Source organism: Neolamprologus multifasciatus, chromosome 16, assembly GCF_963576455.1.
Source record: "Neolamprologus multifasciatus chromosome 16, fNeoMul1.2, whole genome shotgun sequence".
Lineage (NCBI taxonomy): Eukaryota > Metazoa > Chordata > Actinopteri > Cichliformes > Cichlidae > Neolamprologus > Neolamprologus multifasciatus.
Genome location: NC_140454.1, coordinates 23,408,640 through 23,425,106, shown reverse-complemented (window position 1 = coordinate 23,425,106; position 16,467 = coordinate 23,408,640). Strand labels below are relative to the sequence as shown.

Genomic DNA, 16,467 nt, shown 5'->3' with positions numbered 1-16,467 from the left:
ATTAGGTACAGGGACTGCACGGAAAATGAGTGAAAAAGCAGCCAATGTCAAAAAGCCTGAAGAACAGGTTTTTTTTTAAATACAAGAAAAATCTGTCTCCTTGGAAGCAAAATATAAAGTAATGAAGGGTGGCTCAAGACTTTTGCGCAGTGCTCTACATTGAGATTGTGAAATAAAACACTTTGCCACTCGTGACACCTTGAAACACCCTAAGGGACCTGGACTTGTCTAGCCAAGTCCCCAGTTAGAGAATCACCTCCACAGCCTATGTATTATGAGCTGTCTCCCATTTCTCATAACAGACAAATGTACACACGCTGGGAAGGATGCCAAAGGGCGTTTGGACAGAGATGTTTAAAGCTCCTGCCTCACATACTAATGAGAATCCATTACTGTCTCATTCAAATAGTCTCAAACACACACACACATACGCATACACAATCAGCACATTCTCATTCAGTGCATAAGCATCTGGCTACAGACACCCCCTTGTCCCCTATGCTTCAGTGCCTGCCAATTACAAAAGAAGTAATCAATTCCACCACGGCTCCATCCCGGGAAATCGACTTCAATGACACCGGCTACATGGCCGCTGTCTCTGTACCTGACAGCCACTTACACACAAGCAGGGACCCAGCCAACCAGCCTTCTGTTGCTCTTCAGTGCAAGGCCAAGCAAGATAAACCAGATCCCCCTTCCCAACTGGAAGCATTACCTCTAAATACTGTACCATATTTCATGGTCATCATGAATAACAACTTACAACAGTATGTCTAAAGAAGTGTTTTACCCATTGGAATCTGACAAAAAGGACATTTTCACCTGCATACACGCTTATTGCTTTGCAACTGAAGGCCGGCCGTTTGCAGGCAATCCAGGGTCTGGTTGCCTAGGTAACCCTCTAATGTATTTACTGCCAGATCATAAGTCAAACAGCAAAATTCTTCATTCGCATTGTTACGACTTGTTTCAATTGCTTGCCTGGAATTACTGGCCCATTTCCCGTCACCAGCAGTTATTTAGTGGAATGTCATTTACTTTCTATGGTGTCTCGTTGTGGCATTGTTTCATGTATGGGCACGGTTTTAATATTAGTTTTCATGTGCTACATGTCCATGTCCTCTACAAAGTGTTTACGATTTACCTTAGAAGCATCTCAAGAATAAATGAAGAAACACCGGATAAACCTGTAAATGTATTTTTTATACAAATCCTATAAAGTTTGTTGTTGACAGGACAAACAGCGTACAGCTTTCTTCTGCTAGCTCAAGGTCCCAAAAGCTTAAAACTCACAGTAAGTGCAGCAAATAAGCATGAACGTATCATCAATCATCAGGTATTGGAAAAACTGGAAACATTTGAACATACAGTATCATTACACAGTGTAATGGTGTAGCTAACCCAAAGTGTTTTTAATAGCTTTGGACAAATGTGGCACTACCACACACGTTCTGGATCCAAAAACAAGTAAAATGACTACATTGTTTTAGTTTTTAAGAAGATTTTTTTTAATAAAAAATATTAATAAACTGTACATTTATAAAGGAAAACATAAGTAGCTCTAGTATGCCCCAAATATTACAGCCAGTATCTAAAACCTGATTTTGCAAGCGCACCAATCTTGGAACACCTCTTTAATAAAACAGTAACTGACGCACTATAGTGGAATTTACGGTGATGTAAAGGTCAGCCGAATCAATTTCTCAACATGGGATTTAAAAAGAGAACCCTGTAAGCTGTTGTCGATGAAGTGATAAATCTCTACTATCATTTGTCTCTTCCCATTTTCATCACCCCCTCTGTGTTTCTCATCTTCTTCCATCTCCTGATTCTTTTTTCCTATTTTATTTAGAAAAAAGCTGGTACAGCTAATGATTTAGCACTTTTTATCATTATTGTCACATCCTTTTGCATCATTTTCCTCCTCATGTTCGTTACAGTGGATCTACAACACTCCTGACACTGTATGTATGTGTGGTTGTTAGTGATGGGTCGTTCGCGAACGAAATGGCTCTTAGAGCCGTCTCTTTGAAGTGAACGACGCGAGCCGGCTCCTTATTGGGAGCCGTGAGTTTGTTTTTTTTGTTTTTTTTTCTTTCTCTCACCCTCTCTCTCGCCCTTTTTTCCGCTAAACTCCGCATGCGCGGCCTGTACTTTGCGCTGGGCAGAGGGAGGGAGGGGCGTTAGTTACACTCGCAGTAGCACAGGAGCAGAGCCAGAGAGAAAGAGAGTGAGGGACAACAACGTCACATTATAAAGGTATAGTAATCATCCGCTATTTTCAGTTGCAGATGATAAAGGATTCAGAAATCATGCAGGCCCATATGACAGAGAATGTGCATCTTCTTTTTGTTTTAATATTTGAATTTATATTTAATTGTGTTGTGGTTTGCAGTGTTTTGTGTTGTTTCACGTTAAATTTGTTTAAAAGGAAAAAGCTGAAAATTTAAATAGTTAAAAGTTTAAAATGTAAATAGTTGTTTTTTGTATTATATGATTTATTTATTACATTTTATGTGGAGTGAATAAATAAAGTATATTTATGGTGGACCTTAGAGACAAAGCACGTACAAACTCCAAAACACGTACAAACTCCTAAGCATGTACAAACTCCAAAACGTGTAAAAACTCCAAAACACGTAAAAACTCAGAAGCGCGTACAAACTCCAAAACACGTAAAAACTCCAAAACACGTAAAAACTCAGAAGCGCGTACAAACTCCAAAACACGTAAAAACTCAGAAGCACGTACAAACTCCAAAACACGTAAAAACTCAGAAGCACGTACAAACTCCAAAACACGTACAAATGACAACAGAAGTGCTCCAGGTTTCTAGGGCGCAGTGTTGAGCTTTTGTTACCTAGTGGCTACACAAGCCAGGAAGTATCAATAACCGGATCTGGTGTGTGGTAGTAACAGGTAAATGAACTTTTTTTAAAAAAAAATTATTATAATAAATATGAGTGCTTGTCTATAAATACACAAACAATACACACGTTTTCAATTGTGTAATTTAAGTGATCTGGGTAGCTCTGTTTTGGAAGTTCAGTAAACGCTAGAAATGTGTTTTGGAGTTTGTACGTGCTTTGTCTCTAGGGGCCATATATAAACATATAAATAAAACCACTTTTTTTACATTAGTAATTCCTTTTCTGCATAATTTTATATTATTGTTAATGATTAAATAATTAAAGCAACAAAACAACCTGAAGAGCCGGTTCGGAGCCGAAAGAGCCGGCTCTTTTTAGTGAGCCGAGCCGAAAGAGCCGGATCTCTAAAAAGAGCCGGAAATCCCATCACTAGTGGTTGTGTGTGTTCAGATTTACCTGCAACTGTGAAATCATGTGTGTATGTTTGGTAAAGACTGGAAAAAAGCCTACGGGGCAGACTACAGCAGCTCTTTCCTTTATCTTCAAACAGCGGCTTGCTAAAACAACAGCATTTGTGCATACGCATGCGTGTGTCTGCCTGTGTGTGCATGCGTTTAATGTTTGCAATGTTACCTTTGGCCTCTTTGTAGTGTTCACAGATCCTTCTGACAGCTGCAAGACCCTCCTGCTCATCTCTCCCACCTCAAAGAGAAGGAAACACACACAAACATACAAATGAATACAATATATGATGAGACCTTGGAAGCTTTTTATAAAAAAAAAATACAGGTTTTCTTTTTTTGTCAGTCTTTCATCTTATAAAAACACATTTCCAAGAAAGGTCATTCGAATGGAAAAACACTCAGTGCAAAAATTTAGCCCTTCAGGAATTAGGAATATTAACAAAGCTTCTGACTCAATACATCTACTTTTTCAATAAAGACTTTAAATGCAAGCCTGTAAAGAAAGTACAACATTATTAAAAGTATGAGGTATTATGAAAGTACCATCTAACTTCAGACAACCTATATGAGGACACTTCACCAAAGAAAAATTACCTTAAAAAATGTGATTTTTCTTTGGCTAAAATCTTTTAATGCTTGTAAAGTTAAACAGCAAAATTCTGAATATGAAATCAGTCAAAAGATTTTTTTTGTACCATCACTGGATCCAGGAAGCATAGCCTGACAGGAAAGTGGGGAGCACACTTTTATAATAATAAGTATTTTGATCCCAAAAATATCCGAAGAAATATCAGAGTGCCGCATATTTTAAAAAGCTATTTGGTAGAAGCAAAATAAATGGGTAAAATATGGTGCTTAAGGAATTTATTAGACCACAACCCAATATAATATTTATACCACAGCTGCTGGTATAAATATTATATTGCCAGATTACAGTAATTTACTTGCATTCCTGAACACCAAAATTAGTTTTAGTATATGAATGTTATGCTTGACTAATTTCTGACTTGTCAGAGAATTCCAGTCTGCCTCAAATTTAAGCAAAAAATGAAAACTGGGTTTGTTATTTGCCTGATAAACAATCACGTCATTTTTAGGGGTGCAACGATACTCGGTATCGATATTGAACCGTTCAATACAGTGCTTTCGGTTCGGTATGCATATGTATCGAACAATACAAATTTTTAAATTTATTTTATCAACTTTTCTTCTGACGATGCTGTCTGTGTTGAGAGCTCAGTGGATCTGCGTTCGACTACTCCGCCTAGGCTGCACTGTCGAGTGCAGATCCACTGAGCGCAGAGCAAGCTAGCAAGACAGAAGCTAAGCTCGTTGCAACATGGCAAATTGAACCTCCCCCACCCTCATTCAGATCTGGCCTTTGGAACTATTTTGGTTTTCATGTGAAGTATGACCCTGAAGGTAAGCGCATCATGGACAAAAGTAAAACAGTATGTTGGATGTGCCACGCAATGCTCAATTACATGGGTTGGAACTAGTGCGTTAGCCAGTTTGCTCGTTAATGTGTTGACGCTGTCCAGCCCCACGCACGGGGCGATCCGCAGTAGCTTGTTAATGGAGATTTGCCGTGTTGTGATGAGGGATTTCTCAATCAGATAGATTAATTTTTTTATTACTTTGTTGTTTCAGCAACATTAAATTTAAAAACTGTACTTTTGAGTTAAAATATATATTTATAATTTTAATAAATGACAATGAACTGTGACACCAAAGTATCGAACCGAACCGAACAGTGAATCGTTGCACCCCTAGTCATTTTGTGTTCTGAATATTTCTTTCTTTGAAAATATTTGTGTTTTCTTGTTCTATGACAGCTGGTCTAATAAATTTGTTAAGCATCCGTTTTATTGTACTTGGTGGGGGGAAAATGAGATTCATACAGTGCTCAGTTACAACTGAAAATGACGTGTAATACCATCTACAACATCAGATCTGAGTTATAAACTCATAAACACAAGACCTTTAAACACACTGATCCACAGCTCTCTATTTTGTTTCCATATTGAATGTACTGTTCAGATTAATTTACATGCTCCAGCAGCACAAGACAAAGTATCCAGAGAGATACATATCATGCGCTGCCTTCTAAGATCATTGTAATAAATATATTATCCCCATATGAACAATATCATTTTAATACACCAGTTCTCACAATGAAAAAGTCTCTGATATGCTCCTATCATAGCAGTCTTTAAAGTCATTTTCCTTTCACAGTGCAACAGGAGCAAGGGGCTTTAACAGCTCTTTCATAAAAATAATTTACCACACACCCTATGCCGAACGTAGGGTAAATTAAGGAACTTAATGTCCTGTCATTCAGCTCAATTCAATTTCCACAGTGTTAAAAAGATGACTGTTGCTATCGTTAGATGTAGTACACAAGATATGCTTAACACAAGTAAATGTTCTGAAGAATAAAAAATGCAGTCACTGATGCAGACTCGGGATAGATTTGCTGTTTGAGGACATTTGCATATAAATGAACGACTTCTCTTTGTTAGGTAATAAAGAAATAACTAAAATAGAAAGTGTAAGCAAATCACACAAAGAAGAGAAACATGAAGCTGGTGTAATTCACTGACTCAATATTTTTTAAAAATAAATCATTCCAAAGCCCAGTTAGTTGCACAAGCACAGGCTCTGACAAATAAAAGGACAAAGACACAATTATACTCTCAGTGCCAATAATTAGTTGCTTAATTGATTAGTCTATTGACAAAATATTGATCAACAAAACACTGTGAACATACGCTGGTTTCCATTTATCAAATGTCAGGACTTGCCGCATATTGACATACAAGCCGCATGACTAGACACGCACACGCACAAACTTGTACACACAAATAGCCTATTTGCACACGCTCATTTCTGCTTTGCTCACACACATAGACACACTTATCTTGGATTATCACATAGACCTTTTCAAGGGCACAGCATCATTTACCCTGATGCACCGCTGTTCAGGCAGGGCTGAAGGATGCAGCTTCTCTGAGTGACGTGCCACATGGCTCACACAAACACTCACATTCAGGACAGGAACAGCCTGAACTCACAGAAACAGATTTTTTTTTTCAAACGCACTAGTGCCCCTCTAGCAGGCTTCTCTGCCCATTTGCCAACACTCACTAAGAACGCTGCATATATGTCACGGACCCGGACTCGGGGTCCGTGAACAGTGTGGACCTTTATTATTATTATCATTATTATTATTGGGTGTATGTTTGCTGCACTGTGCTCTTGTGTTCCATGCTGGTGTGTGTCTGCGGGTGTGGCTGCAGGATGAAGGACAGCCACCTGCAGGCCTGATGGGTGTGGCCCTGCCAGCTGCTGGTCACGCCTAGGTTCCCACACACCTGCTTCTGATCAGGCTCGTCGGGGGAGCTACTTAACAGAGCAATGGAGCTTCCTCCGGCGCAGGATCGTTGAGTTAGACTCCATGTCAGTGTCTCAAGTACTGTTAAGTGTATGCCTGCTGGAGTGGTGCCATAACGGCTGCGTCTGTTGTTTTTTCCTCAGAGCGGAACACGGGACTGCAGGACGTACGGGGTGTGCGTGGGCACAGGACCAGAGAGCACGGAATACCAGCACTTGTGAGAAGGCACGACACAGGAGTTGAGGGAGCACTCTGGAGACTTATACAGTGGGGCAAAAAAGTATTTAGTCAGCCACCGATTGTGCAAGTTCCCCCACTTAAAATGATGACAGAGGTCAGTAATTTGCACCAGAGGTACACTTCAACTGTGAGAGACAGAATGTGAAAAAAAAAATCCATGAATTCACATGGTAGGATTTGTAAAGAATTTATTCGTAAATCAGGGTGGAAAATAAGTATTTGGTCACCTCAAACAAGGAAAATCCCTGGCTCTCACAGACCTGTAATGTCTTCTGTAAGAAGCTTTTCTGTCCCCCACTCGTTACCTGTATGAATGGCACCTGTTTGACCTCATCATCTGTATAAAAGACACCTGTCCACAGCCTCAACCAGTCAGACTCCAAACTCCGCCATGGCCAAGACCAAAGAGCTTTCGAAGGACACCAGGAAAAGAATTGTAGACCTGCACCAGACTGGGAAGAGTGAATCTACAATAGGCAAGCAGCTTGGTGTGAAAAAATCAACTGTGGGAGCAATCATCAGAAAATGGAAGACATACAAGACCACTGATAATCTCCCTCGATCTGGGGCTCCACGCAAGATCTCATCCCGTGGGGTCAAAATGATCATGAGAATGGTGAGCAAAGATCCCAGAACCACACGGGGGGACCTGGTGAATGACCTGCAGAGAGCTGGGACCAAAGTAACAAAGGTCACCATCAGTAACACACTACAACGGCAGGGAATCAAATCCCGCAGTGCCAGACGTGTTCCGCTGCTGAAGCCAGTGCATGTCCAGGCCCGTCTGAAGTTTGCCAGAGAGCACATGGATGATACAGCAGAGGATTGGGAGAATGTCATGTGGTCAGATGAAACCAAAGTAGAACTTTTTGGTATAAACTCAACTCGTCGTGTTTGGAGGAAGAAGAATACTGAGTTGCATCCCAAGAACACCATACCTACTGTGAAGCATGGGGGTGGAAACATCATGCTATGGGGCTGTTTTTCTGCCAAGGGGACAGGACGACTGATCCGTGTTAAGGACAGAATGAATGGGGCCAAGTATCGTGAGATTTTGAGCCAAAACCTCCTTCCATCAGTGAGAACTTTGAAGATGAAATGAGGCTGGGTCTTCCAACATGACAATGATCCAAAACACACCGCCCGGGCAACAAAGGAGTGGCTCCGTAAGAAGCATTTGAAAGTCCTGGAGTGGCCTAGCCAGTCTCCAGACCTCAACCCCATAGAAAATCTGTGGCGGGAGTTGAAAGTCCGTGTTGCTCGGCGACAGCCCCAAAACATCACTGCTCTTGAGAAGATCTGCATGGAGGAATGGGCCAAAATACCAGCTACTGTGTGTGCAAACCTGGTAAAGACCTATAGTAAACGTTTGACCTCTGTTATTGCCAACAAAGGTTATGTTACAAAGTATTGAGTTGTATTTTTGTTATTGACCAAATACTTATTTTCCACCCTGATTTACGAATAAATTCTTTACAAATCCTACCATGTGAATTCATGGATTTTTTTTTTCACATTCTGTCTCTCACAGTTGAAGTGTACCTCTGGTGCAAATTACTGACCTCTGTCATCATTTTAAGTGGGGGAACTTGCACAATCGGTGGCTGACTAAATACTTTTTTGCCCCACTGTACATTTACTTGTACATTTACCCCCACTGTAAATAAATGCACTGTTCATTGCACTAAGTCCAGCGTTTGGGTCCTTTCTCCAACATTCCCCACGGCTTGCCCTGGCAAACCGTGACAATATAATTGAATACACATCTCTTCACAACTGCTTCTGGACAAAGCTCTTCTTTAAAATAGCTACTGATTAAAAGACGTGCCCCAAGGAAATAGTTTGCCTACTAAATATTTTGGGATGAGTGTTGAAAAAGTAACCTAATTAATTCACAGACATATTCTTGCTGCAACTCAACAAATGGATAAACTGAGCAAGACCTGGAATAATAGTTAACCGTAAACTGCCAACTACTGACAATCTCTTGCACGCATGGGGACCTGTTGTGCTTTCCCGATAAACATTATAAAAGATGGACATAGAGTCTGGGTCTGAAAAGTGAAAACCAATGTGGAAGTGCTTTAAATCTGTAATTTATTTAATGGCCTCCAAGGAGCAACACCTGTGGTTATACAGACTTGTCATCCTATAGAACTCTATAGAAAAACAGCTTTTTGACACAACCTTTTCTGCTGAGTTTATGGGCTCAGTCACTCAATTTGGGTCAAACTTAATAAAAATTATGGTCCACTTTGTAAATCTCAGAGACACTATGGAGGATAATCTGGATAGCAACAAGTTTGATGAAATTCTAACCAATACTCTAGAAGAAGTTGCAATTTTTATGAATTGGAAATGGATGTACAGACGCTTAATCACAGCATAAACTAAAAATACTTGTTAGCCAAAGCTCTGTCACGGTACGGTGCGCCGGTGTGTTAGTTAGAGCAGCACCCAAGAGCAGACACAGGCAAGGAGACGTGACATGACTGTAACAAAAGGTGATCCTTTATTATGGCTGAACAGAAGGCAAAACAAAAGCTAAGACGAGTACTGGCAAGACAACTAAACTGACTGTGAAAACCTATGACACTGAACACTATACGAGACTATGAAACTGTGACAAAGCTATGAAACTTCGAAAACTAATTCTATGACTGTGACTATGAGAACTGTGATGACTATGACGAGCCATAACTGGGAAGGTTACACAGACGACGCGACAAAGACTGACTGAAACACAGAGACTGAGGCTACGTCCACACGTACACGGGTATATTTGAAAACGGAGATTTTCCGTTTTCGTTTTAAAAAATAATCCCGTCCACACGTAAAGGCAGAAATGAAGGAAAACGCTGCTAGGAACATGCCAAAGCAACAGGTGGCGCTATATTCCTAACCGTGCAGAAATGTTGGCCAATCAGAAGTCTAGAAGCCTCGGTGGGAAAAAGTAAACAAAGCTGGGGCATAGAAGCAGAACCGAGTCGTATGTGTGGAGGGACAGTAACTGTGTGTATATATGTAAGCATTTAAACACTGCAGAGAGTACAATTAACAGTAATAGTATTGTAGAAATTTATTTCACCGAAACAATAACGTGGCGCACAGTGTGACGCCAAAAAATGCGCACACCTTTGACGCTGCGTTTTCTCCATTTTTCTCGTCCACACGTAAATGCAAAAACTGCGTTTTCAAAAATATCCACCCTGGACGGATTTTTAAAAATCTCAGTTTTCAGTGACCGAAAACGCCGTTTACATGTGGACAAAAGGTGCAAACGCATAGAAAAATCTGCGTTTTCAAAAATACCCAGGTACGTGTGGACGTATCCTAAATACCCACAGGGATGATTAGGGGAAGTGGAAACACATGAGGGAGAACAGCTGACACACATGAAGCTAATGACAGGACAGGGGAAGTGAAACTAAATACAATAAGCAAGGAACACCGGACTCTTTCAAAGTAAAACAGGAAACATGGAGACTTAGACATGATGCAAACCTGATAACAAGAACCACACAGACATGAAGCATGACAGGTAGACACACGAACCAGGGAGGCTTAGTACAGGGGAGATGACAAAAAGAACTAAGAAACAAAGGACTAAACAGTTTCCAAGTTTTCCTTTCTTCTCCTCTTGGATCTGTATGATGATACAGAGAAGGATTAACCTTAATATGTTACCTCAGGCAGACAGCTCTGGATTTAAGCGGCTCCACTAACCTACTATTCAAACCTTCTGCTAGTGAGAAACAGCCAATCACAAAGGGATTTCTCACTTAAAGGTAGGATAGGTGTCAATAAAATGAGACTGTAAAATGGCTCACAGTACAGAGGCTGCATCCAATCCTGGTATACAAAACTGTTATTCTGAGCTGCAGTTCAGGCAAATTAGTAGTTGGGAATGAGCGTACTTGGGGAGACAGAGTAAAATATTTTATTTGTTTAACCTGCAAACTGATTTGAGCATCATGTGCTACGTATGAGCCAGATTTTGTCTTTGTTACCGGCACAGTGGTATCAAAACCTTCAGTCTGCTTTAATCAGTTATTCTATTCGATATATTTCGTTCATCCGTTTCAACCACCTCCTCCAACTATAAAGAAATTATAAAAACCTTTCCAAGAAGCAAAGTCTTCCATGGCACAGATTAATTTAAATTTCATTATCTTATCTTAAAAAATACTCTGGACCGCATCATTTTAATCCAATACCTAGTGAAATGTATTTTAAGCACAAGTGCACGCTTTTAATACCCAACTCCGGTGTTTGACAGGTCAAAGGCTTAAGCCATTAACTGGCTTCACACAGATACTATGCTACCACTCCACCTGAAATATGCATCCACTACATAACTAGAGAGGGATCTACTTTACCATAAATACTCTCACTTCATGAATTACCTCAAATAGTTGGCATATTTGAAATGGAGATACACTCAGAGTTATCAGCTGTGGGATCAACTTCGGTACACATAGGATTGTCTGGGACTACAACAGACACTTATCCGAGTTCTGGTATGATTGATTTTGTGAGTGTAATCCCACACACATGGTGCTCACATCTAATTTATGTTCTGCTCAAACTGTCTCCAAGGATACTCTGACATTGACTTTGCGCTATACACTCTGAATGAATAAAGCAGAGTTTTCTTCAAAGTTTTTAAACTCGTGGACAGAATAGAAAATGTAGTCTCACCCTGGAAGATTTTGCTGTTCTGTGCACGGCATCTCAAATGTGTTTAACTTCGGCACCTAATATAGGTTTTAAATGTAAAAAAGAAAGAAAAAACCACAAATTTAACTAAATAATTTCATGATTTGTCAAAGGAGCTTGCAAAGAAAAGCGTCTGGACTTCTTTAAGTTACTTTAGTAAGTTAGCTTCTTTGTAACTTAAAGAAGTCCAGACGCTTTTCTTTGCAAGCTCCTTTGACTACGATGACCTGGATGACTGAGAACCTTCACAGACAATTTCATGATTTATGACCAGTCTTTGAAGAGTGAGTTGAAATCGAACCCCATAACATTCTGTCAAGATATTCCCACACTGCTTCAATAATGTTGAGGTCCAGGCTCTGGATTCCAAACCATGACTTATAGTGTTCCATTGTATTTTTTTCTATGCAGATATCCGTTTCCCACATTGATAGTCTGTTTGGGATCATAATTATGATGAAAAATAAAGCAGCTGCTAATCTGACCATTTCCAGAGGGTACTGCATGGTTGATCGAAGTCTTTCCTATATTTATAATTAGATATATTTTAAAAAGATCTCGAACACCACGGCTGAAATGCAGCCTTAAACCATAACAGCATCTCCACTGTGTTTTACCGATGACTGTAGACATTGACAGTTGGACATCCCTCCTGACCTCCTTCATATGTACTGATGACAATTGAAACCAGAAAATGTAAAATATAGATTTAATACTCCATAAAACTCACTTATTGTTTTTTTGGTCCTGTAGTTTTTGTGTAATTTAGTATACGTCAGCCTTTTCTCCCTGTTTCCCTGCTTAAGAATAGCTTCTTGACAGCAATCCTTCCACTGAGACCATTTCTGATGAGGCTTCAGCAAAGAGTAGATGAACTGAACTAATCTCTCAGTTCCCGTTTCAGGTCTTGAGACATGATTTTCATAAACAGTTTATCTGCTTTAAATACCTTTTAAGGACTGCCATTTTTTCCATCTGTCCTCAACTTGCGCAGTTTACAAATTTTATTTAAGAACACAGTGAAGTCCATGCCAAAATATGCCAAGTTTTTGGCTAAAGATTTTTTGCGAATTGCCTTGTTGCAAAAATACTGTTTTATGCTTGTGAAACAGTTATCTTTGGCATTTTTTCATGATTTCAATTAAAGAAATGAGAATGGCTGCTACTAACAAAGTGCCTAAAAGTACTATTTAAAATTGGTCTGTTAAGTATAGACAGAACACTATTTCATCACTTGAGTTTGCTGCCTTTCTTGTGCTCCATAGTCAGAAAAACTCTGAACTAGTGTAAACGTCTTCAGAGCCATTGTGGGGGGGTCATGGTATGATTTTTTTATTTTTATTTAAAGAATGCTTGGACACTGCCAGCATAATGGAGAGGTTTTTGACGGGGCTCCCACACAAACGCAAAGCAGAAGATGAAGCATGACCAAATTTGTTTCCAAACCAGCTTCCTTCCAAGCCAAAGACTAGAAAATATGGTGAAGCACATCTTCCCTTTGGCTTCACCTGCACAAGTGCCAAGGTAGGTCTCCCTGCAGAATTTGTTTTCCCTGCGTCGGGAGCATGCGCTGGGCTGTCCAAATTACAGACAAACAGTATCCCACATTCATGATTTTTAGTTCACAAACACTTCTTGTAATGACTAATTACTCCTAAATTTTGGCGATGTTAGCTGTTTATACAATAAAGTTACCGTGGGATACAAATGATATCAAGGTGATCCTGCCACTCTTTGTTACCCCTGTCCAAATCACGGACAAACAGAATCTCAGAGATGTTTATGTTTTTGAACCCATTTTACACAGAGAGGCATTTTTTGAAAAATTATAGCAATGTTGAATATTATTACACAGGAAAAAAACAAATACACGTAAAATAATGATACTCTGATGCCGCTTCCTTTCTAAATGGAGGGACAGTAACAGTAAATGTAAGTGTGTAAAAACTGAAGATAGTAAGATTAACAGTAGCAGTATTTTGTCTCTATCTGCCATTGTAGAAATTCATCTCATGAAACAATCATGTGGCGTACAGCGTTATGTGAAATGTTGCGTGACGAACTCTGTATTCCTCGTCCACACGTGAACGCTGAACGAGTTTTCGAAAATCTCCAACCTGACAGGAGTTTTAAAAAATCTCTGATTTCAGTTATTCATGCCGTTTACGTGTGGACGAAAGGCCCAAACGCATAGAAAAACCTGCTAAAAGCTGGGGGAATCAAAAATACTCGTGTAGGTGTGGACGTAGCATAAAAGAGTTAATAGCCTGATCTATTGCTGTCGGTAATTTATTGCAGTTTTCTCGTATTTGTTTAATTGTTTACAAAAGGTTTGAGGTTTGAAATGTGTGTGTAGTTGGAGGATGTGTTTGTGTGTGTGTGTTTGTGTGTCTGGTGGGGGGGGGGCGCAAAGATTTTCTTGTAAAACAAAGGGAGGCCTAGCGAAAAAATTTGGGAATCACTGCTCTAGCAAGTGGTTCTAGGCAGGTAGAGCAGGAGTGGCATGGGACATGTGGCACATGAAATGAAAAAAGAGACATGCCACATGATAGAAAATAGAATAGAGTACACATAAATACACAGACCTCTAAATTGCTATTATCTCACAGCCTATATCTGTTTTTTCCCCCAGACCTTTGATGGTAGCTACTTTAAAATTAGAACAATGCACATCATTTGTTATGTTAAACTATATTCAGTTAAACAAACTACTTCTGGAATTACATTCTTTTGCATATTTTGCCTTGCCTACACGTTCAAATTCATTTTTGTATTTTTTGCATGAAATACATAGACATTTAAAGAAGCTGTAACGTGAAGCATTTCATTTTTTAACATTTGGTCTTACTGCATTTACCTTCCCACAATAAATATAGCTAAATGAATAATGGAACAATAGCAGACCTTGTTTATGCAAAAAGGCCTGTCATAATCCTTGAATTTGCATTTTAACACCCAATTTGATAACAGCCCTTTAATCCCAGTGAAGCTCTGAAAGTCTTTAAATCTCCTCACAGTGAAGAATCACACACATTTCCTAATGATGAAAACAAACTGTTTTGAAGCTATTCCAACCCTTAGCATGAATCAATGAGGTGTCAAGAGGGTTTCTGACAACAGTACACTTTTAAGTAGACAAACAGAGCATTGCTTTGTCATTATACAGCTGTGGTTCGATCAGTCTATAATAGATTTTATGTTATCATAGACACCTCATCATTCAGCTTCACTGGTGCTTTGGGATGATGGTGAAGATAGAACACTGACCATAATGTCTGTCCTTCTGTTTTCAGACCAAAGGTTAAGCAAAGTTTCATTTGAGAACTACAAACTTCTAACTGGGCTCAAATACTAAGATATTCTCAGAACGTACCCAGACTTTCTGTAAATTTGCTTATTTTTCTTAGTCTCCTCCTTTTCACTATAAAAATTAAGTTAAATGACACAGCTGACAATTGGCTAGTTCTCCTTTTCTGATTTTCTGTGGAGTGAAGAAAATCCAGTCTGTGAGAGATTATTAGCCAGGAGGCTTTTGCAACACAATGCGAGACAGATTTTTTGTGGAAACTTAAATCGTCTTGATGCATTCTCAATCATCCAGGAAAGTAAATCTCCAAAAGTTGATTCTGTTCATCTGGACGTAGCGTTTTGTGGGAGAAATGTTTCGTCAGATGGAAACTTAAATATTTTCAACTTACACACATGCATATTTGCCTCTAATTGATTCATGTGCAACAGCCATGTATGCAATCTCAGTATGTATATGCAGTTTGTGGTCCACAGTAGAATATGTTATGCTGAAATCAATATGTGGTACTTGCTAAAAGTCAATATAATCCTTTGCTATCACTGCGGTGCCTTGTTCAGAATTTGCCAAGATTAACAGAGACTCAACTAAAAAATACTGACATTTCCTCCTCTACACCAGTCAGCCAGTTCTAACTATTTTTTGTTGCCCAAAGTACACCAAAGGGCAAACCAAACTTTCAAAGTGCTCTTGTAGTCAGATCTGTCATCGGTTCTTCTTTTGATTGGAATGCAAGGTGAAGACACTTTGACAGCTCATTTGCAGCAGCTGGTCCTAGTATGTGTCTCATCCCATCCATTAGCATACCTTACCTCAATCTAACAAATGGTGAGTCCATTTGGATTCACTGCTCTAGACTTTTACGTTCACCCTACGTTTGTGCTGCACAGCAATTTAAAAACTAGTTAAAGTCTGTTTAGCGGTGACTACGGTATTCTCACCATCTTATGTGGTTAGACAAGGTTATCGTGCCAGCACTTTTCCACCTGCAGACTGACCTATCCAGTTTGTTGTTGCACACAGCTACACACCCTACACACAATGTACTTTTTGTGTAATTGTGTGATATATTTTGATATGTTTTTATTGGTGCATGTTTTAACAGATATTAACAGAGGTTTATAGACCACATTGGGTATTTGTTCCTGCATTGTAATAGAGATTCTGGAAAGCTGAGGCATATATGTGACATATCCCAAGTTTTGGGACTGACAAAGTTCATAAAGTGCAAAGAAGAAAAGAATTTTCAAAATGAAGAAAATCAAGGACCAACAGAGAAAGCAATCAGAATTTTTAAAGGAGTGTGAATCTTTTGAGACATCTTTTTTTTTTTGTCTTACTTTCTCCAGTATTAGGCCACATCTCTTATAGCTATTTGTGCAGTTAATGTTTATGTATGTGAACAAGCCAGCCTATAGGGAAATCATGCGTGTTTGTGCTGTTTGCATATCAGTGTTGACGTGCTTCATACAG

General features: G+C 39.4%; 1 protein-coding gene and 1 long non-coding RNA gene across 5 annotated transcripts in view; both read right to left on the bottom strand.

Moving 5' to 3' along the window:
- LOC146500857 (polyprenol dehydrogenase) overlaps positions 1-16,467 on the bottom strand; it is a 63,640-nt gene that overhangs the window by 26,309 nt on the left and 20,864 nt on the right. For all 4 annotated transcript variants that reach the window (XM_085135282.1, XM_085135286.1, XM_085135284.1 and 1 more), the window contains one exon: positions 3,504-3,572. In XM_085135282.1, the coding sequence (XP_084991408.1) occupies positions 3,504-3,572 (69 nt within the window). The remainder of the gene's footprint in view (positions 1-3,503; positions 3,573-16,467) is intronic.
- LOC146500858 (uncharacterized) lies at positions 7,197-16,464 on the bottom strand. Its single transcript, XR_014869782.1, has 2 exons — positions 10,643-16,464; positions 7,197-10,605 (listed from the first exon to the last, which is right to left on the bottom strand). It is a non-coding gene; the product is annotated as an uncharacterized LOC146500858 (long non-coding RNA).